General features: G+C 36.3%; 1 protein-coding gene and 1 long non-coding RNA gene across 5 annotated transcripts in view; one reads left to right on the forward strand and one right to left on the reverse strand.

Annotated features, from left to right (window-relative positions):
• Window positions 1-22,700, forward strand: part of LOC100646738 — a 124,148-nt gene extending 101,448 nt beyond the window's left edge. For 3 of the 4 annotated variants that reach the window (XM_003395153.4, XM_012308276.3, XM_012308275.3), the window contains 8 exons: window positions 4,893-5,027; window positions 8,362-8,526; window positions 13,865-13,999; window positions 14,854-15,123; window positions 15,436-15,810; window positions 16,412-16,834; window positions 17,410-17,710; window positions 17,967-22,700. In XM_003395153.4, coding sequence (XP_003395201.2) covers window positions 4,893-5,027; window positions 8,362-8,526; window positions 13,865-13,999; window positions 14,854-15,123; window positions 15,436-15,810; window positions 16,412-16,834; window positions 17,410-17,710; window positions 17,967-21,736 — 5,574 coding nt within the window. In that variant the 3' untranslated portion in view covers window positions 21,737-22,700. The remainder of the gene's footprint in view (window positions 1-4,892; window positions 5,028-8,361; window positions 8,527-13,864; window positions 14,000-14,853; window positions 15,124-15,435; window positions 15,811-16,411; window positions 16,835-17,409; window positions 17,711-17,966) is intronic. The other variant, XM_048405565.1, reaches the window with a different exon arrangement.
• LOC125385038 lies at window positions 8,450-10,361 on the reverse strand. Its single transcript, XR_007223973.1, has 3 exons — window positions 10,233-10,361; window positions 9,205-9,649; window positions 8,450-8,585 (listed from the first exon to the last, which is right to left on the reverse strand). It is a non-coding gene; the product is annotated as an uncharacterized LOC125385038 (long non-coding RNA).
• Window positions 22,701-23,042: the final 342 nt, after the last annotated feature.

A 23,042-nucleotide genomic window follows, 5' to 3' on the forward strand; every position in this document is an offset into this window, starting at 1 on the left:
TATAAATCACAATTAAACCAACTTTCAAGTGTCAAAAAGCTCTTCGAACGAAATTAATCCATTGATTTCCTATAAGTCAATCTCTAACAACTAGTTTTAACCAGACTATGCGATCAATCACAATTAAAACAATTTTCAGGTATCGAGAAATACAGCGAATGAAATTAGTCCATCTGTTCGCTGTAAATCAAATTTACGTGATAAATCTTAGAACAGTGTCGCTTTCATTGATCGATTTCACTGACGCGGTAAAGTAGTTTCAGCGAGCGGGCTAGTTTTTTTTCAACGTACCAGACTAACCTGCTTCCAACAGATACGATACCTTTGTCGATGCACGTGGTGGACGTCCAGACAGACTATCGTCGTCTTTACGCCGACCAAAGTAAGCAGAGTCGTGCCATATCTGTCACTTCCATTACCGCCGTCTTCCTCTCGCGGTACTCGATACTCATCGAACGACTTTCATTGAAAAATTTCACCAGGCATTTGCGGTTCTTTAGGTTTTACGGTAACGCGTGCATCGAGTTTCCTTGGGGCGAGTAGGAGTGACAGTTAAAGGACAAGGTTTGCTTTCTCCTGATTAATAACTAGTTTTGTGCCGGATCTTGGATAGTTAATATCTTGAACCGCAATAGTAGATTTCATTGAAACTCGATTTTCTATAAGATTTCTATGATGATGATTGTGTTTCTATCATGTATTGAAAGTATATTAAAGATTCTTTATTTCTACATTTGTAACCATTTTTGGTTGATATAGTTGTAATAATTCATACTAATGGATGTTAGTTGTTGTAGCAATTATTCAATCTTTAATAGATAGTGGGAAAAACAGGGGCGAAAATTCTGAGAAATAGAATGTTGATTACGTTCTTGTATCTATCACCAACTAGGTGCAATAGAATTGAAATGAAATAACTACATAAATATAAATAACAGAATCATTGGTTTGCTGGTATGTAGTGAAACGATTCAAAGATTAAAAGAATTAAAGTAAAATTTATTAGACAGAAGCCTAATATATATATCAAATTGTTTCTTGTGAAATAAAAGAAAGGTATAAAGATTAAATTCTGCTATTTCTATGAATCAAGCTTACAAAATTTTTTTACAAAATCTATAGGTGCATTTTCTTAATTTTCATTTCAATTAATACAAAACATCAAGATCGTAACACTTTCTATCCAATTTATAAATATATTTATACTTCGTACTTCATAAGTCTTTACGATTCCTGCTATTACATATCAAATATCATTTTCCATCCAAAACCAAATGATTGATCGGCCGATCGATCAAAAGCATCCCTCACAGAGAATCTTACGCTATGCAGCTATTACACGGTTGCGTAGCGCTATTTGCTTTTTTGTTTTTTCCTTTCGTTAACATTTTTCTCGTCGTTGCGTCTGGAAGTGCTGCACGCGTTGAGCAAGCAGCCCGAAGCAGTGCGTACTGCCAACTTTCTACGTATGACCACCGATTGGTCGAGGATTAGTTACGAAACTAACTCGTTTGCCATAGTCTCGCGCGAAATCGCCATTTATTCGCGGTATTTTTGCACAATCTTTCAGAGAACACATCTTTGGATACGCAACACATATATGACAAAAAAGACAATTAACATATTCAGCGCTAAAACATTTTTCGTAACGTACTTACTCACGTGTCTAGAGAAAAAGCTTCGTTTACTAATATGAAAATCTTTTTACCGCGTATTTATAAAATTTATGTCACATGTGGTATAGAAATGACTTGTTCATCGGAATCTGGAAATTTTTGTTGCTATGTTTTAAAATAATAATGGAAAAAGTGGCAAGATATGGTGTACTATGCCATAGTGTTACGTTAAATAAGAAACTACCCCAATTTATTAAAATTCGAATATCAAACGTTTCGAAATTTTTGTTTCTACGATATTTCTCGAAACACGAACGAACGCACAACGCAAAATTGCACTCACAATTTAACACGATCATTTACATTTTACAACATTTTTACAAAATGTCATTTCTTTATCAAGATTAATAAATAAGCGATATTAAGTCTGAAAGTTACGATACGATACGAAAGTTACGAAAGTTAACGATAACAAATAAATACACAATAAATTTCTAGCGAATTTAAATGTTCAGAAATTTATAGAATGCATGTAACATGCAAAAGTGGATGAGACATCCAAAGTAAAGTATTTAGAAATCCAAACGAGTCTTCATTTAGTTCGTATAAGTTTGTTTAGCTGCATTCATGAAAATACGAATTTACATAAACGTTCTTAGTCCATAAACAACTATGTACTTCTATTTATACTCTATTTGGCTTGCACGCGTTCAATCGTATATACCCAAGCATAGTGTGGAAAAGATTTCGCCAAAATTGGCAATTAATGACTCTCTATGACCGAAGATGTTCGCAGCGAATGTTTCGAAATTCGGTTCTAGCTCGTTCCTTCATTCATGTCGAGGTGATATGCTGATTAGGGTAAAGAAACGGATCGCTCGTACGATCGTTTAAAAGTACGAGGATTTCGTTCAGCTTGCCGATCTGATTTACATACACGGGATTTGCATACGTTTACGTAACGGGAAATTGAGAGTGCGTGGGCGTTATGAGTTTCCTTTTGCATTCGCCATTCGGGACTTGATCCACAGTGAAACAACTTGGTGTTGTGCTTTCGTCAATTCTGCGTTTGCTCATGATACTTGTGTCGTATTTTGCTGGTGAAACAGTAACGTTGCGTTGAAAGTAATATAATATTTGACAGTACAAAGTGGTGGCGAATTAATATTCGTACAATGTATTTGTATTATGTTTTCTGCGTGGTAATAGAATTATTCTCGTGAGGTAAAGTATTTGTATAATATGTCATATATCCTCTGTGATAATATAATTATTTTTTTTTAAGGCAGGGTGTAAAATTGATTAAAATTTGCCTATAGAATTTTTAAAGAACTGTATAGAATTTGTTATTTTTCTCGCAGCAATTTTAAACTTCCCGTCCTGTTGCAAAGGCATATTTCAATATTATTCAGGATATTTAAAAAAGTAAATTAAGATTTGTATTGAAGCATCTTTCTAATTAGGATTTACAACCTTATACATTTTGATATACGGACATTTGAGAAACAACATTGGTCGATTACGTGTCATTAGAATATTTTAGAACATGTTGTTTGGGTAATTAATCGATATAGTCTGTTTGAATAATTGAATACAGTCAATTGACGCATACGAATGTTCCGTGAAGTTGTATGAAAATTAGGGTACAGGGAAGAAAGAAAGGTGAGGAGAAGCTGTCGCCAAAACGAAGATACTTTAATATGGAAATTTGTGGTCCGAATTCATGAATAATAATAAATGACTTGAAAAAATGAGTTTTTTACATGGCTACCAAAAAGCGGAAAATTTATTTCTTTGACAGGACCTACTTTACCCACGAACAGTTTATCTCTTTCCTTAAAAAATTATTTCCAACTCGAACGATCAAGTATTATTTTTAATTTTCGTTTGTAAAAGACGCATTGGATAACAAACGAATGTTAAAATGTTAATTTTATGCACATAATAATTTTATACAGATTTCAATTTTTTATCATAATCAATCTAACAATTCAGACTCTAAAGTATCAATTTGCATAAAATTTATGTATTATTCGCACAGTCGCGATATCAATTTTATAAATAACGTTGCACAACGTTGCCTATACTTTTATGACATTTGTGCCGTAATTGTTATCCGATGCTGCAGGGCAAAAGTTTCATACGATATTACACAATATTTCTTCATGCCTTCTGGCCAGTGCATCTTCTGCATCGGTAACGCGATACGTGTGTCCTACAAACAGAGATATTTACACAGTCTTCGCGACACATGCCGGGCTCTTTGCTACTGTTCATAACCTATTTTGTCCACGAAGCGACTGGTCTCTTGTATCGAACGTTCTTATTCATCAGAATGTTCCATCGTTTAACGCCATGTCACCAGAGAATTGAATACTCGAGCTAATGGTAGTGAAACTCTTCGTCATATAATATGTTGAAATACTTACAGTCTAAAGGAGAACATCTCTTAGTTTAATTCAACGAAATTGTGTAGTGTAACACTTTAGTCAAGCGATCGTCGTCACGTTACTCATCATCCAGGCTTTCTTTGATAATTTTTTATTTATTTTTCACTCGTAGGTCTTTTCCAATACTCATATGCAACAATTTATTGGTAACATACAAGTAATTACATCATAGACTTGCTCGGATGTACACATTCGTCTCATTAAGCTTTTCAATTATCGTATCATCACATCAACAAGCATTCACCTCGATCTCCACATCTAAGCGAACAAAATCTAATTACATTTAACAAAAACATCACAATGAACAATAAAATACACAAACAGATACATTATATAAACGATGATACAAATGGCACATTTATTAGTCATACAAAAACTCCTAAATCAATCAAACTCTTTATTGAACATCAAAATCATCTTAGCCCCGATCCTCTAACGACTCCGACCCATTCACTAACGTTTCCTCCACGCATCGCGCTAATCCTCCAAAGCAGTGAAACGTCTGTTACCTTGAGCCACATCGACAAGCAACCACAAAAACTCTATGGGAGTACGACTAGCCATAAAACAATTCTTTTCAACAACACAATAGCAATGTACGTATACTAATATCTCGTTAGCTCGTGCCACGTAATATCCTAGCGAAAGGCTAAGGCGATATGATCCAAACAGACATTGGAGAGACGCCATTAATCACTGAACGCGTTAAACAATTTCTCGAGCGTGTTTCTCGAAGACAAAAGCGGCCGCCCTCACCCTCTCCTTCTCGAACCCCTATTTTCCGATCGGTTGGCATTAAATTCGTTCGTCATCTTGTCTGTTACAGGACCTTTTCTCGCAGCTGCAGTTTTCGCAAGAGAGCGCGCTGCCGCCCGACACGCTGCGCCGCGCTCTGGCCGAGAGCTTTCTCGACCAGCAAAGGTTTCAGCTCGGATTCATGGACGACGCTGCGGAATGTTTCGTAAGTGGCGATTACCTAGTTCCCTTTGGCCTGTTACGCGCGCGATCGGCCAAGCTATGAGCCGAGTTGAGAGTTTGAATCCAAGCGAAACAAGTTTGCAATTTACTTGTACACAGGCGCTTTACGATCTTAATCCTTTGGAGATGAGAATCGTTTCGGTACGAAGATCAAAAGGGAAGAGCATATATTTCGTAGTTTTGATACGGAAACAATTTTTAAATTAATGTTAATCAATAATAAAAGTGTTACTAAAATTGTCGTTGTTATTCGTAGCTTTTTGAGGTGAATTTCATGTAGTAGAGGAATGAGGGTAGTTGAAAGTCTGTGAGGCAAATCGTGGAAAGAATTAGAAAACGAAAAAAGGTGGGTGGATTTGAAGGGATTTTATTTCAGGGTAGATGTGGAAGGAAAGTTAAGGAGTGAAGGGATGAAACGAAAGGTGAAAGTAGCTGTGATTACGTTGCACTTTCGAAGTTTTAAAATCTGGAATCCTTGGAAAGGCGTTTTTTAATCTTCTATGTCTTAATTTTTGTAATACAATTATGAAGATTTTGGAAGATTATGAATTTCGAATGGGGTTATTGGCGATAAACGTACAGCGGATATTTACGTATCTGTAGGACATTTAAATATGTAGAAACATAGAGAATGTGCACGTAATATTTAAAGAATCAAATCCTTCTTTAGATTCTACTTCTTTATCAAGAAATTTGAAAGAAAATGCAAGAAAATCTAAGTTCGCATAAACATGCGCAGACCTGTTATAAACGTTCCAGTACCAATGATCATAACCAAAGCCTCGATACTTCTTACAAATCTTACAGCAACGTTTCACGTTGTTTTTGTCCATTCATAAGAACGATTAGCCATTACTAGCGACTATAACGCTGGCAGTCGCATTAATCTTTCCGTTTCGACATTCACGCCGGTGTGTCGTGGTTTCCTTCGATTTTCCAAGTGGTTTACGATCCTGAATATTCCATCCTGCAAACCAGTTTTCCCTCTCTGTTTCTCCTCCATCTGCGTAGTCTGCGTACTATACGTAGTGGCCAAGTATCGCGGATTGCCGTAACGTGTTCGTAGGTGAGCCTAAGCAAATACACACTCGGTGGTGTTCACTTTCTCGTTTACATCGAAGTCACGTTTAGCCGGCTGCCGTTTGTACGCGTGCGTATGTCGACACGCAGTTGGAGCTGGATAAAATGAATGTAACGTCGCGAATGCAGTCCTCGGGTATAATAAATGTAAAGACTCGACGAGCATGTTACTTAGCTATCTGGAGCGTTCTAGACTTCCAAGTACCCATGCTGATTGGATTATGTTTCGCGGTCAGCGGTAATTAAGCGACTCGATCGTGACACTGACGATTTAGAGTCCCTGGCCTTCGAATATTCGCACGCTAAATTTTGAATATTTCAGTACTTCCATTTCTTTAAATTTCATTAAATTATCGGGTCTTTCGTAATAAAGAACAGAATCCCTTAAATTGAATTGATTGAAAAAGGACTAGTAGACATATCGATAGATATACCAGAATATTTTTGCGTCTTTTTGAAAGACTAGAAAAACAAATAAAATTATACTTGCATAGAAATGAACCAATTTACTTACCTATGCAGAGTTTAAAGGATGCTATAGAAGAGTTTGCGGAGAACGAGTTTAGGTACACTTAGGTAGTTCTATCTATCTAGCAAAGTTATTTTGTTGCAGTCATTTGAACACGAACAGCCGATTTACTATTGAAAGAATAAAATTACTATACAATACTATTGAAATAACTAAAACGATGGTTATCCGTTTATTGCGAGAATGAAAGCAAAGCCGTTAACATATGTATGAGGGAGTCAATGTCAATAGAAAAGTAGTACAAGTACACTTTTTCCTACAAACGTGACGAATATAAAAAAGAGACATATAACATCCATATTCATTTAGAGGATCTTGTTAGTACTGTTAATACTGATAGCCTGCAAGTTCTTTCATTATATCAATCGATAAAGTATATGTTTCGAAGTGGAAATACACAAAATGATAAAAATTGCACATTTTTATATGACATTTTTTTAACTTTTTACACTAAACTAAATAAAAGACAAAGATCGATCTTAGTTTATGTATATCATTTTATGAATTAGGGATGTGCATTCCTAACCTACTTATAGACCTGCAAATAGTAATTATGCTAAACAACTATCGACTAGAAGCTACAAGCCCCATAAATTGTGTCATATAACAAACGAAAAGGTGTAAATTTTAGTTACGTCAAAATGTATGCACTTGTTGCTTGTTCGCAATTCGCAACATTAATACTCACTAGCTAATTTTCTTCTACCAAAGGATTAAGATTGCTTTTTGTGTAGTAGAAAGCGAGTTGTAAATTCTGGTGTTAAAAAAATTATTATTTACAGTCTCGATACGAGCAATGTGGAAGAAATGTTGCAAAATGGAATCTGAGAGTTGATTTAGAACCGCATGAATTTTAACTGATCATCCCATTACTTATATCTCTGGCTATGTCTTTAAATTTCCAATACGGAGCGCTTACGTTTCAAGACCTGCTGCTGTTTGACATTTGCCTAAATTTACGACTGGCTTTATACCTCTTCCAGCAACAGTACCTCGAGGAATGACGCAGAGAAGAATATGATAATATACGACGTTCTATGCGTGTGCTTCGTGGGCTTGCGCGGTTGCTTTTTATGATTTCGACTCACTGCTTTTTAGCTTTCATTTGGTTGGGGTTTTGATATATTGATTTTCCACTTGAATTAATATATTTAGCTTTTATTTATTAGTAGTCACGTATACAATGCCATTAATTCGGGCGTTAGTTTACGCTATTTATCTGCGATAAACAGAACCGAAATATAAATCATTTATTTGTCGAAAATTTGATGTCTGTTTCTACAAATAAATTTATTTATTTTTAAAAACATATTCACATTGTTCTGTTTTTTTTCTTTTTTTGGAAAATATGAACGCTCACTATTTATTCAACCGATCAAGTTGAAACATTCACAGAAAATAGAGTCGGTGTTTATTCCAAGAAATTCACTTTATTCATTGTTTTAAGAGATTCGTAAGAAGTTACTGACAACAAATTGATTTTACATAAAAATCCAGTTTTTTTATATAGAAAAAATTACAATTTTTTACAGAACGATTAGAAAGATGCGATAAATCAAGGAGGTATAGAAATGGACATCCTGCTAATTACGCTTTGAAATTACAATAATTGATGGCTGATTACCAAGGACTCTTCTATTTCTAGCGGTGTATCATCGAGGATACGATAATAACGGGAGACATATTTACGGGGAACGTGTTGTTTCAGGAAAACATTCTTCTGCGTATACATCTTCACATAGCCAGCGGAGAGGCGGAAGACATGTGCAGCGCGAGACACTGCGTGCCACATCAGAAGTTCGCCATGACGTTGGTCGAGCAAAGCGTTTGCGGAGCTTGCGGCGCAACCTCGGAGCCTCTGCCTTTTACACAGGTCAGTTTAATCGCTGACACTTTCCTCAAAGAGAATCGATGTTTCCAGTGAACCGCCCACTGAACAAATAACGACCGAAGCTTTAGTTGCAATTAATCAACTTTCACGGGACTTTTAGTTAAACTGAGATTTACATAATTGGATAGAGTTGGAGGTAGAAGGAAACTTCAACAGAGAAGCGATTTTAGTAGATGAATTTAGAGTTAAATGCTTTTTCAACGTTAAAATGTTTTAATTTCTAATATGTATCTGAATATTAAGTATATAAAGTATATATATATAGAATTAAAATCATATACTGAAAATAAATTGATTGTGATCATGCTTGTGTGAGAACAAAAGTCAACGTTTTTAGTAATTGCATAAGAAAAAAAATTTATATTTCGCTGTTATCTTAAGGAGCTTGATAGTTCCAATCTTAAGTAATTATAAACTAGAATTACGAATATGTGTGGAAAAGTATAAAATAGAAATAACATTGATAGTTTTTATGTTTAATGAGCAAGATATTTAAAATCAAGAATCCTCAATAGTTAAGATCTATTTTTCTGCAGACTAGGTAATGAAGATCGCTTTTCTGCAATTGTAATCTTATCTCATCCTATATTCTTATTAATTTTTAGAAAATATTTGAACAATAAATTCTTCATGTTTTACAAAAACAGGTGAAAAACCTACAAAAAAGATTGAATTCTCGTAGACATACGTAAACAAACAACGATAGTACTACAACAGCAGTTCTTCACAACATCCTAATTATATTTCCAAGTCATTCTTCTTATAATTCGCAAGATCACCGACAACAATTCTCTCCATTATCACTTCCCTTCGATCATTAGATCATTATCATTGACCACTCGTCTCTAAAATTCTCTTTCCGCATTTAAAAACACGACATTCATGACAAGCACTCATATACATACGTAATGCAGAATCTGTCGATAGCGTGCGATTCGCAGAAAACGTGTTTCTTGCGAAACGTTCCATTACGTTTCAAGGATAATCCAGAGAACAGTTTCCTCTTTCGCTCCAACCGTCCGATCTTTCTGACCGTACGATATTTTCTTACCATTCAACGTTACTTTTCTCACGTAGCCTACGCAGGTGGACCCATAGAAAAGACCTAGAGAAAAAAATGTGCTCAGGTAGAACTTTTTAAATTGAGGGCTTGGGACAGGTTAGGGTTGATTCGTAAATAGAGGAAGGAAAATTTAAAGGTAAATAGATGGGGATGAGAAGTTTCCTGGGGATCAGGTTGAAAATCTAGAATTTTAGACGTGGAGTGGGATTTTTAATTACTTAGGTTATAGTTTCTTAATTTTTGTAGTAGGAATTGGAATTACTATGATTACTAGACTACGGATATTTCTGGAATTTTGTAATATTCAGTAATTTTAATCATTATTTTTTTAAATAGTAATTTTATAACGTTTTCACAATTCTATGATATTTCTATTATATTACAAACTCAAGTAAAATAACGGGACGTAAATAGAAGTTTGTTTTACCTTGTAGATATTATTATAATTAACCTTCTATTTTGGATATATTTTATATTTTTCCATGTTATACGTATTCTGTAAAGCTTTAAACTTTTCAATTTTCCAAAAAATACGTAAACGCCCGTAGCGATGGTTTAGAATTCGAATGAGTTTATTAGTGATATTGGCTTATTGATAGTAGAATTCCATACAGTCCGTACTTACTGTGTTTCTGTGAAAACGAGGCAATCGATGAGTTTGAAGGTGGTTCAGGTATTTTAGGCTGATAAATGGGGGAAGCAAGCGGAAGTTGGCCTCTTTGGCTAGGTTTAAGCGATTTAAGCGACTTAGCTAAGAAACCTAAGCGCGTCGAGAAACTGAACGAACGATCGAGTCGTGCCGTGTAAACGGATTAGCCGATCGAAATTTGGCGGCTCATTGGTCACGAACAGGAACGGAAAGGGATGGATTTTGAGGGTGGATTGGAGGATAATGTTTCGCCCAGTAAACTTGCAATATGATTGGAAGGGTATAAGAACATTTGGAATTGGTAATGATCTGTTCAATAAATCGAAAGGATTGTAATTGATGTGAAATGAGGATTTGTCGTAGATTGGAATTAATTACTAATTGTTGGAACTATTACTTTATATGAGAAAGGGTTACTAAGGGAGTTAGTGCTTAATTCCATATAAATAATTATATTTATAATTTGCGGTATCAAAAATTAGGAACGAAGAAAAAAGGTTTTTATAGAGAGTTTCGTAATAATTTTTTCTCCTATTTGAAGAATTTTATAAATAAAGAATTAAATCTTCATAATATTTTACAAGAGAAACAAGAATTATTTAAAATTCAAAAACTTGAATAAAAGCATTGAAAACTGTAATAATTCTTTCTATTTTATTCAGATTTCCTACTATTTATGATCTTTAATATTATATGTTTATTCAAAGTCAGTTGTCTGTTGCACGAGCACAGCTGTTACGCTATCGAAACAAATTTAACCAACGTAACATTACACGAACAGCTTGACCAGCATGCGCAAAACGATAATTTTTATTACAAGAGAAGAACCGCAAGATTACAAGGAACCTATTAGCAGATACCGCTGTATGATTTCTTGTTTCGATCTTATTATACATCTTATCTTTTTTTTTAAATATTAAGGTTTTTTTTGTTAGATTAAACTAGAGGAAAACTATGGCATAAAAGTTCGAAGACAGTGTTAATTAATGAGAAAAATAAATTACAGAGAAGAATGTCGAATAACAAAGAAAAGGGGAAAAGTTTATTTCTTTTTGCCCTAAGTTTCACGGTTTTGCCAGATTTAATCACCGTGAACGTATGTCCGTGCAACTGTTATTGCGTTTCTCATAAACTGCCCCCTTGTTCGACGAGGTTGATTATTTCCGCCTTGACGAGGAAAGTGAAACTCTCGATTATTCCTCTCTCCGTTCTTGTCACTCGCATTCTACGCTGGGCTATTTGCAACCTTTGCTTCACTCGAAAACGTGTTCGAGTTAAACGCTTCCGCTTATTTATGGAATAAGAAATATGGTTGTTAAATTGTTTCCATTATGCGACAGGTGTATAGGACAGGTTAGATAAGAAAATAATCTCCATAGATTGATTGAAATAAGATTTTCTGTTGCATAATGCATGCAGCATATTTTTTCTTTCAGTATATTTCCCTTAAAGGCCTAAAAGCTGATTTTAGTTAATATGGGGAAGAATTTCTTCTTAAAATTTATTGTTCTATATACAAAATACAATTGCTAAATTACAAATAACTTTACTTCGAATATTTTATATGTTCTTAAAAGTTATATGCATTTCGTACCGTTAAATTTCCCATAAACATATAAAAATTCCCGATATAATGATAATTCATAAAAAATTATTATTTTATTAATTTCTAGTTTAAACGCCTTCATTGATTATGAATGTATTAAATGAATTAACACAGAACAGTGGAAGAAGCGGACACAAAAAGTTCTTTATCGTGGGAGTGAATATATATCTCACGGTGTATGGAAGAGTTAATTAAATTTCTAGTTAGCAACATGGAATTAGTTGTGGCAAAGTTTCGATAAGAAGGGAAGACCGAGAGCGCGGTCCTGAACAAATGCAATAACGAAAGTCGTATTTCGTTCACGGTACTTCGTAATTACTCCGTTTCTATGATAAAATTATATAATTTTCTGAGAACTTCACACTTCGTTGTGCTTTCATCGTACGCCGCCTGTTTTCCCTTTCATTAAACCAACCCGGGTGATTAAATTCTTTAATCTATTTCCTTTCACGAGCTATAAAGCTTTTCGCCTTATGAAAATCATGTTCTTAACTCTCTAAATACACTTCCTGCAATAACACTCATACTCTTATGTCGCACTTGATTACGAAATTTTCAAGACTTCAGTTTACGATTTCAGACACGATATATTAAGAATTCACGATATATTCCATATATTTACATTCATCAAAGTGTTACAAATTTGAAACGTAATAAAATTAATTTCAACAGCAATTTTTTCAATAATTTTTTGAATAAAAACAACAATAAGAAATTGTTGAACGACCGCCCCAATTTATTTCCTACTAAATATATATTAATAAATATTTGTGCACGTTAACTAAATTCTACTTACTGTTAGCCAAATACCATTAACCGCGTACGTTATCTATGATAGAATCTTCCTCTGGCATTGCAAACGAAAATCATATCCAAACCATACTAAATCGAGCTACAAGAGATAAAATCCGAAACTCGTTGAAAGATTGAAATTTGCATAATATATCAGGACAAATCGAATTAACGTGTTTCTTAATCTCGTGTTCAGAATAAGAAGAAAAGTGGACGTTTCTTAATGCAGGGTAGGAACAAAAGCGTGATCAGAGCGCATTGTGAGCATAATCGAGCACAGGCCACGAACAGTTCACGTGGGTGGAGTTGGTTCTCCCTTCGTATCGGCTGTTGTCGGCTGTAATTGTAAAAACGCAAAACTCATTGCAATCTGGTATCGGTCATGGCCGATCGCTTTTACCAGCTGGCTACTATTCAGACTCGATGGAACGTTGTATAACATAGGAGAGAGCATGTATACGAAACTTTTACTTTGTTAGAGAATAATAGGTGCAAGAATGGCATAGATCAAAAATTGCTATTAAACATTTTGTACAATATTCGACAAAATAATGAAAAATTTCATTTGTTGTATAATCACTAGAATAGATAATTTATGAAGAACTTTAATGTACAGAAATAGGCGAAATGTACGTGATACGTGATACATCTACAGTATCTATCTAAACCAAAGTAATTTCTATATGGTGAAAGAAATCTCTGGTTAGGTTTTTTTTGGTTGTGTTCATAAAAATAAAAGTTAATGAATATTAATGCAGATTAATAATCATACGTAAATCAAATTTAATTCAAATTTTTGTTTCTATAATCAATATTATCCATCAAAGGTCATCATGGCATGAATCAAAAAGAAAATTGATTTTTACATGTATTATTCGTGTATTTATGTCATCACACAAATTGTCACAGAAGTGTATCTATTTAAATAAAGGTTTATTCATAAAACATATTTATTATTAAATTATTAATTCAATAGTCATTAGAATTAACTGTAGAATTTAATATTTGATTCATTAGTGCAAACTTTTACATTCATCATGTTGAATATTCTTGTTTCAATATTAACAAAATGCAACATTTAATTTCAGTTACTAATACTCGACATTTAAATCCGATATTACTAATGTTTACTTTTTTCCCCTTTCATTTAGTTCCAACAAATCATTCGTCTTCCTAATACACACAATCACGAACTGAAATTTGTTTCCAGATGGTTCATTACGTGTCAGCGTCGGCACTGACGTCGCAAGCTCGACAGACACCTCCGAATTCGCGAAACAGTCCGGATCTCTTCGGTCAGCTCTTGCGAAAAGCTGGAGGCATGGGCGACATCAGGGACTGTCCCGTGAGTAACTTCAATTATCACTTAAAAGTCGACTTTCTTCCTATATCCGCGTTTTTACAATTTTATGAATCATTTTCTCTCGAACGATTCACAAGTTTGCACCTTAAAACAGTTCCGGTGACTCGCGTTTGATTCATCCTTCTGACGAGATCAGGTACACTCTCCTTTGGCCTTTCTTGGAAATAATATGCCGCGGACTTTCTCTTTGAAGTGGAACGATAACTATCGTTCGAGCGCCGTGGGCTATTTGGTCGGTCGTATGGAGAAGCTGCTGATTCAGATGGAATCCGATGCTACCGAGAAACTCTGTCATTTGCAGGGATTTTTACGACAAAGCAATTGACAAATACTATGGGTCGTGGTTAATAATTATAGGACGAACGGTTTAAAAATTAGACCAATTAATCGTTTCCTTTAGAATTGCTGTTGAGTAATAGTTACTGCAGTTTCTCTGCTTTGTGATGGATTAAGATATCGTTAAATAATATTATAATTAATATTATGACAATTATAACTACCTGTTTTGATATTTACGTATTTATTAATCAAATCAACTACCGCGTTGAAGCACTCATAAATTGATTATCAACTTATTTATTAGCGAATTTTGTATTTATTAACTAACCGTATCGATCTAGAATTTGATAGTTATTCCTTTTAAAACTTTAATACTGACCAAACGAAATGTAGAATTTCAATCAAAAAGGGTTTCATTTTGAAAACTATAAAAGCGTGTAAATTACTTTCAACCAGAATATTGTAATAATATGCCATTTTAATTTTTTATCATCCAATGACAAATAGGGGCTGTAATTACAAACAGTATTATGGAACATTTTATTTTCTATTTGTAGAGCTCCTGTGGTGCGAAAATCCAAATCTGTCGGACCCTGATGAACCGACCGGAAATCGTTTCCGTCGGAGTCGTATGGGATAGCGAACGGCCGTCGTTGGAGCATATCATGGACGTTTTCGCAACCGTGGGAACGTCCCTCAGATTGAGCGATGTTTTCCATAGTGTAGTGGACTCTCGATGGGGTGCCTCGACCGTGCACAATCTCGTTGGAGTCGTCACATATTACGGGAAACACTACTCCACCTTCTTTTTTCACACTAAACTGAAGGTTAATAATAGTATAGATTGCACGATACACTCTCTTCATTATGCAAATGGATCGACTTAATTCTCGTTTACGGAGGAACTAATCTTTAATGCCGTACATATAAAGTGATTTTGCAATTTAAATAGAACATAATTATCTGAATTAATATGTGCTTTTTAACGAAACATGAAACGGTTAGTATTAGTAGCGTTGATATTGATACATATGAAATGTGTATAAAATGTTAATTTTCGAACGAAGGTACAGATAAATAATGTTATTTCTTAGCGATTTCTTTGATCGATAACAAAAATTTGTGTCATTTTGTCTCAGGTATGGATTTACTTTGACGACGCAACCGTCAAAGAAATTGGACCACGGTGGGAACAGGTGGTGGAAAAATGCAGAAGAGGCAGGTATCAACCGTTGCTTTTGCTGTACGCAACTCCTGGAGGAACTCCAGTGAATACGGAGAATGCCCCGAAAACCGTGACGCCTTTTCCGAACGGAAATGGACTGAAGACACCCCCGAAGAATAATGTTCGACGATCGATCACGCCCAGCCCGGAAAAACCATCGATCAACAGTACCGCCAGACGTGCCATCACACCAAATCCTGATAGTCCTCCTCACCCTTATACGCAACGCAGGATTTATAGTGATTATCAGAATCTGACGGACATTCAGAACAACATCTTTGGAAATCAGGTAACTTTTCAACTTTGATATACGATATCGATCGCTATATTATTAATTATCCTTAATTAGAGATGGATAGTCTATTTATTAAATTACAGTGTTGTAGAAAAATGGTGTAATATATTTATCTTATTCAATAATTTTGTCTAACGGAAAGATCTTGATAAAGCCTCCTTTTTTTGGAATTGGAAGTATATAGATATTTAAATGTTGGAATATTTGAATATATTCCAACATTTCTATTGCATTAATAATGCAATATTTCTATTGCTTTATGATACTTGAATGACGGTCTAAAGTCGAATGATCTACAGTCAAAGACTAAATGTTGGATGGAAGTTATTTAATGAATCATTTGCATGTTGAATGATTTAGACGAAGGAGTTGAGAAGAATCCTTAATTTGAGAACACTATAAATACAAATAAATTTTATAATAAAATCTGTATGCTTCTAGATATTAAAAGGAACAATTGTATGAACTCATAAAAATAAGATATTCTTACTTTTGCAATAAAATTTTGACTCTATTCCAAAATATACTGAAACGTAAAAGATATCAATTGTATTTTCACAATATAGAAGAAATATATTTCCATTTTCTGTTGTAGGGTGTTGATACCGTCGATGGAGAGGCGGAATCCAAGTATATCAGTCGACGTGCCGTGGAAAACGTGATGCAACAGCAGAAGAAACAGCAAATGCAGCTGACACGTAGTCTAAGTGCAGGATCGACACCACAGGATGCTATCAGTATTCCTGACCACTTGAACGTACCACGGAGGCGAGATTCTGGAAACTGGTCTGGTGACCGGAATAGCGCTTCCTCGAGTTCCTCCACCACAATGGATAATCCGTATTTGTACATCGTCAATAAAATGCAGAGGAACTCGGGTGTGCCAAAAAGCCCGACCAGCAAATCTGGAGAACTCTCAAGTAGTAGCAGTGGCCATTACGACGCTGGATACGACTCGTATTCTTTGTCGTCCACGGATAGCCTTCCGCTCCAGCAAGGGCTAAAGCATAACCTGCAGGTGCGTGTTACTCTCAACAATATCGTAATATTAGTAGACATAATATTAGTAGCAAAAGCTATGGATTTGGCAATAGTAGATATAAACCGTGTAATTGAAAATAGTGCAACAAGAGACATTACCGTATTGTGAAAAAGGCTATTTCCTTGCGGAGGATGTTGTAGTAAGGATGGTACAATTGATAAGATGATTTTTGGCGAAAAATTATATCAAAAGTCCTTCATACTTCTACTCAACAATATTGTCTTCTTTATTATCGCTTATTATTATCGATGTATATTTGACAAGTTATCAGTATTGTCTCGTTTTTTTTTTAAATTTTAGACATCTTATATGTAAAAACATTGTTCTTCACTTTTGAATTAGTTTTTCATAAGAAATCTGTGCACATGTGCACTGTTAAAGATTGCTAGGATTTTTTTTATTTAATAACTCGACTCGTAGAATCTTTTCACGTTTTTTTTTTGTTTTCAAATTCCTATTTTTTATTATATTAAATTTATCTGATATTTTTTCAATACCGTAATATTATTAACGAAAGGGAACGTAGAGTTAAATCGATTTACTTAACATAGCTTGCCCAGATTCCGGAAGGCTACCAAGCTTCCTCAGGCGACGACTGCGAACGCCTCTGCAAAGAAACCGACGCACTCTTGGACAAATCTCGAGCTGCTGAGGACGCGGGCGATCTCAGCACCGCGGTCGCTTTGTGTAGTGCAGCCAGCAGTAAAGCTAGAGCCGCCATGGATGCACCGTACAACAACCCTCACACTATCAGAACAGCAAGGATGAAGCACAATACTTGCGTGATGAGGACCAGGAGTCTCCACAGAAGAATGTTGCAGGAACAGGCAACAGCAAATGGAGAAAAGGAAGGTGAGCCGTTTTATTTTGTGCATTTAGTTTCATTTCTGTTAAATATTTATAGGAACTAAACAGCAGATCGAATGAAAACTGATTTATCATCATTAACTTTTAAGGGAAAAATTCAAAGTAAAGATTCTCGGCAGTGTAAGAAGGACCATTGATTCTAGGCTAGGATTAAAAAAATGATAGGATATTATATTTTATACAAAATCATCTAGAGAATTTATAAATCAATTTATAACACGCATAAATATATATGTTTCAGAAGGAGCACCAGAAAGTAGACATTCACGAGAGAACAGCAAATCTGGCCAACACTCTCGACAGAGTTCCAGGGACAAAGGAAATCATTCCCGACAAAACAGCCGAGAACTCCTAGTAAATCCTCCCTCTACAACTACCGACAAACCTGCCACAAAGAGCATCGAGATCTACGCCACGTTACCAAAAAAGAAGACCTTACGCAGCAAGGCAACAGCCGTGAATGTGATCGAGGATGAGGAATACATGTTATACGATCGACCAATGCAAAGAACAGGATTATTCAGTCGTACCAAACGTTGTGACGACGATAAGAAAGACAAGAAACGAGCTCGAAGTGAAGAAAGAAACAAAAACATCTCTAAAGACTTCTCCATCGCTCCGTCCCGTTCTTCTCCCTCGCCGAAAGGAACCAAAGTGGAAAAATCTAAAGAAAATGACACGATTGCCAATAATGTACGAAATTCTCAACCGAATAACGCCAATGGTGAACAAAAACAAGGCAAAAAGCAACACAAAATTAGAAGAAAATTATTGATGGGTGGGTTGATCAAGAGGAAGAATAGGAGCATGCCAGATTTACGAGAAGGCCAAGATGGACAAACAAACGCCAGCGTGGAGGGTACCTCCAACACTTTACCGAAGCAGTCAGTGGACGATTCAAGCGTTGGTTTAAAGGGAAACGAGGTGTGCCAATCTCTGAGTGGCTATTTATCAGAAGGACACCTAGAGTTTACTGGAAATAGTAATGGCAGCCCAGGCAGTACTAGTAATCCAAATTTGGAGAGAAGTCGTCTAATGAGGAAGAGCTTCCATGGCAGCGCCGGCAAAGTGTTACACGTAGCGAAGGTTCCTCCGCCTCCTCCGCTCAGGACCACTTCTCAACTTAGCAAGTCTAAGTGTTCGGGCGAAGTGCACAACGAGCAGCAATCTGAAAAATCGGTCTATCCAACATCAGAAAGTCAATGTACTTCTAATCCATCTCAAGATCAGAATGGAACATATTGGAATCATGTAAACGCGACAAATTCAGCTGGTGGAGCTAATAGAACATCTAATTACACCGATTACTCGTCCGAGTCTCATTCTCTTCCATTCTTACCCTCTTATAGTATGGAACAAAATGGCGCGAATGTACCAACGTCCTGCCCGTCGAATTATAACAGCAAACCTAGAATTCAGGATGACGTGGTGCAGTATGCTAATGGAATCTTGTACGAACCTACGTTTGTGGTTACCAGAGCGGATGTGCACAATGAACAGAGTCCTGTGAAACAGCAAAATCAAGTGGATTCTCTGCCTCCATATCCTGAAAGTGGAAATGTTTCTCATTCGAGACAACCCAGCGAAGACTTCCCCCCTCCGCCATATCCTTCTATTCATTCTGTATCTCATTCGAGGCAAGCTAGCGAGGACTTTCCACCACCGCCACCTCCTATTGATGAAAGCTCTAACAATGTTCATGATCAACAACAGTATCAGGAACAGTATCAACATCAGTATCAGCAGCAACAGTATCAGCAGTATCAACAACACCAGCAACAGCAACAGATCGTACATATGCAGCAGCGTCAACAGCAGTTGGATAATCAGCATATTAGTAGCTTATTGTCCCAGTTGCAGATGAAAAGGGATCAGATTTTAGCCTGTGAAGCTCCAAGAGAGGAAAAGAGATCCGAAGAACAGGAGGAAGAAGAAAAATCATCTGGAGAAACTTGGTTACGTGAGTTGCAAGCGAAACAGGCAGAGAGGAGGATGAAGAAACAGGGTCCTCTTGAACAAGATATTCCAAAAGTTAGATCGTCTGCTCCAACAATTTCAGGACCAACTATCGCCAGGAGAACGAGCGATTTGATGATGAATAGTCTTGGCCAAAATTACGATCAGTCCAGTCGGGATGTGCCCGATTGTCCAAGGGTCGTTTCTTCTGTTAAAGACATGGCTGCTAGATTTGAGCAAATTAAGCTGCAACCAGTGCCTAAAACAGAACCAGACCAGAAAATTCTAATGAAGCAAAATGTGAATTGTGTTTCTCCTTCTCCACTGTTAGATGCTCCTCAGGATGTACAAGTGGAAGAATCGAGGCCAATGAAGCTATCCACAGAAAATGTGACGAACTTTACTAAAACTGACAATTCCTCGAGTCAGTCGATCATGAATTCGAGCTTCGAATCTAGTTCCAGTCAGAACAGTTTTATTTCCACTACAGCCCCGAATAATCCCATGCAAACGCAGCAGAGCGGATTAAATCAAGCAATCATGTCGATGTCTCTTACGCTGCCACACGAAAACGGTTTGCCTATTGATTATCCAGAGGATGACATCAGCGAAGTTGCTATGCAGAATACCATACAGAATACGACCATTCTACCAAGTGAGGACGATATCGCGCCAAGGAAAGTGAAACGACGAATAGGAAAGAAGAAGAGCGTGTCGTTCTGTGACCAAGTCGTTCTCGTTGCAACTGCAGAGGACGACGAGAAAGATTCTTATATACCTAATCCGATTCTGGAAAGGGTTCTACGATCAGCGATGAATAAGCCAGAAACTGCTCAAGTCCTTCGAGAGATTAGAAGTCTTCAGGAAGCGGAGATGAATAGAGAGAATTGCACTGCCACCAAATTCCAACAGCAGACTCTGCCATTGAAAAGCGAAGCGGACAGTGTTCCTGCGACTCCGTATCAAGATCAGTTGAGAAGCGTAAATCCTATACCTATACCAGACACGATTAAACCTACTTTCGGAAGGCAAAATTCAAACGAGTCGGTGGGATCATTGTCAGACAAGAAATTATGTGGTTCTTATGGTAATGAAGGGCAGGATGTTGTCAGGGATACCTACTCAGGACTTCCCAATGTATCCAAACCACCTACATCGTACTCTCCCCAACTCCAGCAACAGATAAGATATTCTCAGAATGGATACATGCCATATTTGCAGTCTCAGTCAACGTATCCCCAAGCACAGACATCTCATCCAAGAAACCAAGGTATTCCTCTGTCTCAAACCCAGAAACCAGCCAGTCCTTACCCCACTCAAATTCAGTATGTACAGAATAACGTGCAGCAACAAAAAGGAATGTCCCAAAAAAGCAGCTATCAGACTTATTACCAGTTAGAACAACAACATAATCAGATGAACAAGCAGATGTCTCAGCAACAGCAACCTAACATGAACCAGAGGATTACTAATCACAATGCAAGTCCCATAACTGTTCAGCATTCGCAGCAGCAATTTGTATATCCACCAACTCAATCTCCGAGCCCTTATCAGAACCAATACAGCCACAGTTCCTATCAAGGCTATCCCTATCAATCTGTTCCTCAGCAGAATAGAATAAACCAACCTCTTCCACAGTATCAGCCACCACCCAATCCTCCAACTTCCTATCAACAACAACAGAGCATGCAGAATTACCAACAAAGACACGATAATTATCAGAGGGCACCGCAGAAGGCCGATCAACAAAATATTTTGGCACCAAATCAAACATATCCTAATGCATTGCAAAATGGCCAAATCCAATCGAATATGAAGTATCCTACGTACCAGCATCCCCCTGTGTCTAAACAGAGCAAACAAATGCATTTTGTGCCCACGTCAAAGGGTAACCCGACAGTGGCACAATCTACGTCTCCGTTACAAAAGCCCACGGTTGGTGGCACTGCAAGAACCGCGCCGTGTCATCTCTGCCGGAAGAAACAGGTGACTGAACCTGCTATTTACTGTTCAGACTGCGACTTTTACATGTCTCGTTTCCGGCCAAAAAATTGAGGTCTCTACCATACATGTTGACAGACAAAATATTAATGAATCGACGAGTCGATTTGGTAGTATGTTCTTTGTAGGAGATGTATAGACGAACTACAATTAACGCGTAGGATAGTACTGTCTAAGCTAAACTTCTTTTTTGTTATGTTAATGATATAATAGGGGTGAAACACGCCCTTCCATTTTTGTACAAAGTTAAGTTAGTCGTAGATTTGATGTAATGGAAGACCTTCATCGTGCAGCTACTAACTAGATGTATTCATGTACTATTGATCGTGTACTTAGCGACGTTTGTAATTTATAGTGAATCATATATGTAGAAGGAGACATGGTCTCATATATGTATCAGTCGTGTTTTTATGTAACATCATTTCGTGGTTTGTACGTTAGGCTAACGTAACAGATATGTTTTCTCAAATCTTGTATCATTTGTATTCCTCGTGATTCTGTTGTACATAGATTATTTCTATGTAGTCTTTAAGTTTCTTGTAAAAAATGTCGATGTAACTCTCTTACGGTTAGCTTTACGAGGAAGCGTTTCTGTTTTTCACGCATACGCATGTATGAAAACGCTGCGATTGTATTTTCGTTCGGGAGACAGTTTGTCAGAATTGTGATACTAGCCATGCTACATAGAGTCTTATCGTTAAACGTTTAGGAACCGTATCGCGACGAAACGATACGGATAGTCGCACAAAATCGTGAGAAATAGAGGAAGCGTGGAGGGAACATGATCTCTGATGAAAGCGTGAAGTTTATATTTTATGTTGATAGGTGTTGATGTTATATATATTGTGTACTTAACGGTTACGTTGTATTGTAATAGTTGTCTATGTGTACTAGATCGATGTACAAATCCACACACCCCCTTCCCTCCATTTTATACGTTTTGTATAAGTATTTTGTTTTAAAAATACTTGATTTCCTCCCGAATGACATTGAATAAAGCGCCGTCGAAATATTTCAACACGTGTTTTACAATCGGATTCATTTGACACCTCGATAGCCAGTATTACTAGAAAAATGTGACGGTGGAACAGGAAAGGATATTTTAAATATTTATTTACGAAAATGGCAAAAATTTTAAAAGGAAAAATCTGCAAAGTTGAAAAGATAAACGAAGATGAGAAACTTTTTGCATTTGATATAATTTTATGTCAACCCTCAGCAATAATTTTTCACTAATATTATCAGCAACGATAACCATTTAGATCTAGTGAAGACTTTCTGGATATTCTAGATTTTTTAAAATAACTACAAAATTTTTGTTGTATTTCAAAGTCTCTAGAAAATTCCACTGATAGGAGAA

The sequence above is a fragment of the Bombus terrestris genome, chromosome 4, assembly GCF_910591885.1.
Source record: "Bombus terrestris chromosome 4, iyBomTerr1.2, whole genome shotgun sequence".
NCBI classification, from domain to species: domain Eukaryota; kingdom Metazoa; phylum Arthropoda; class Insecta; order Hymenoptera; family Apidae; genus Bombus; species Bombus terrestris.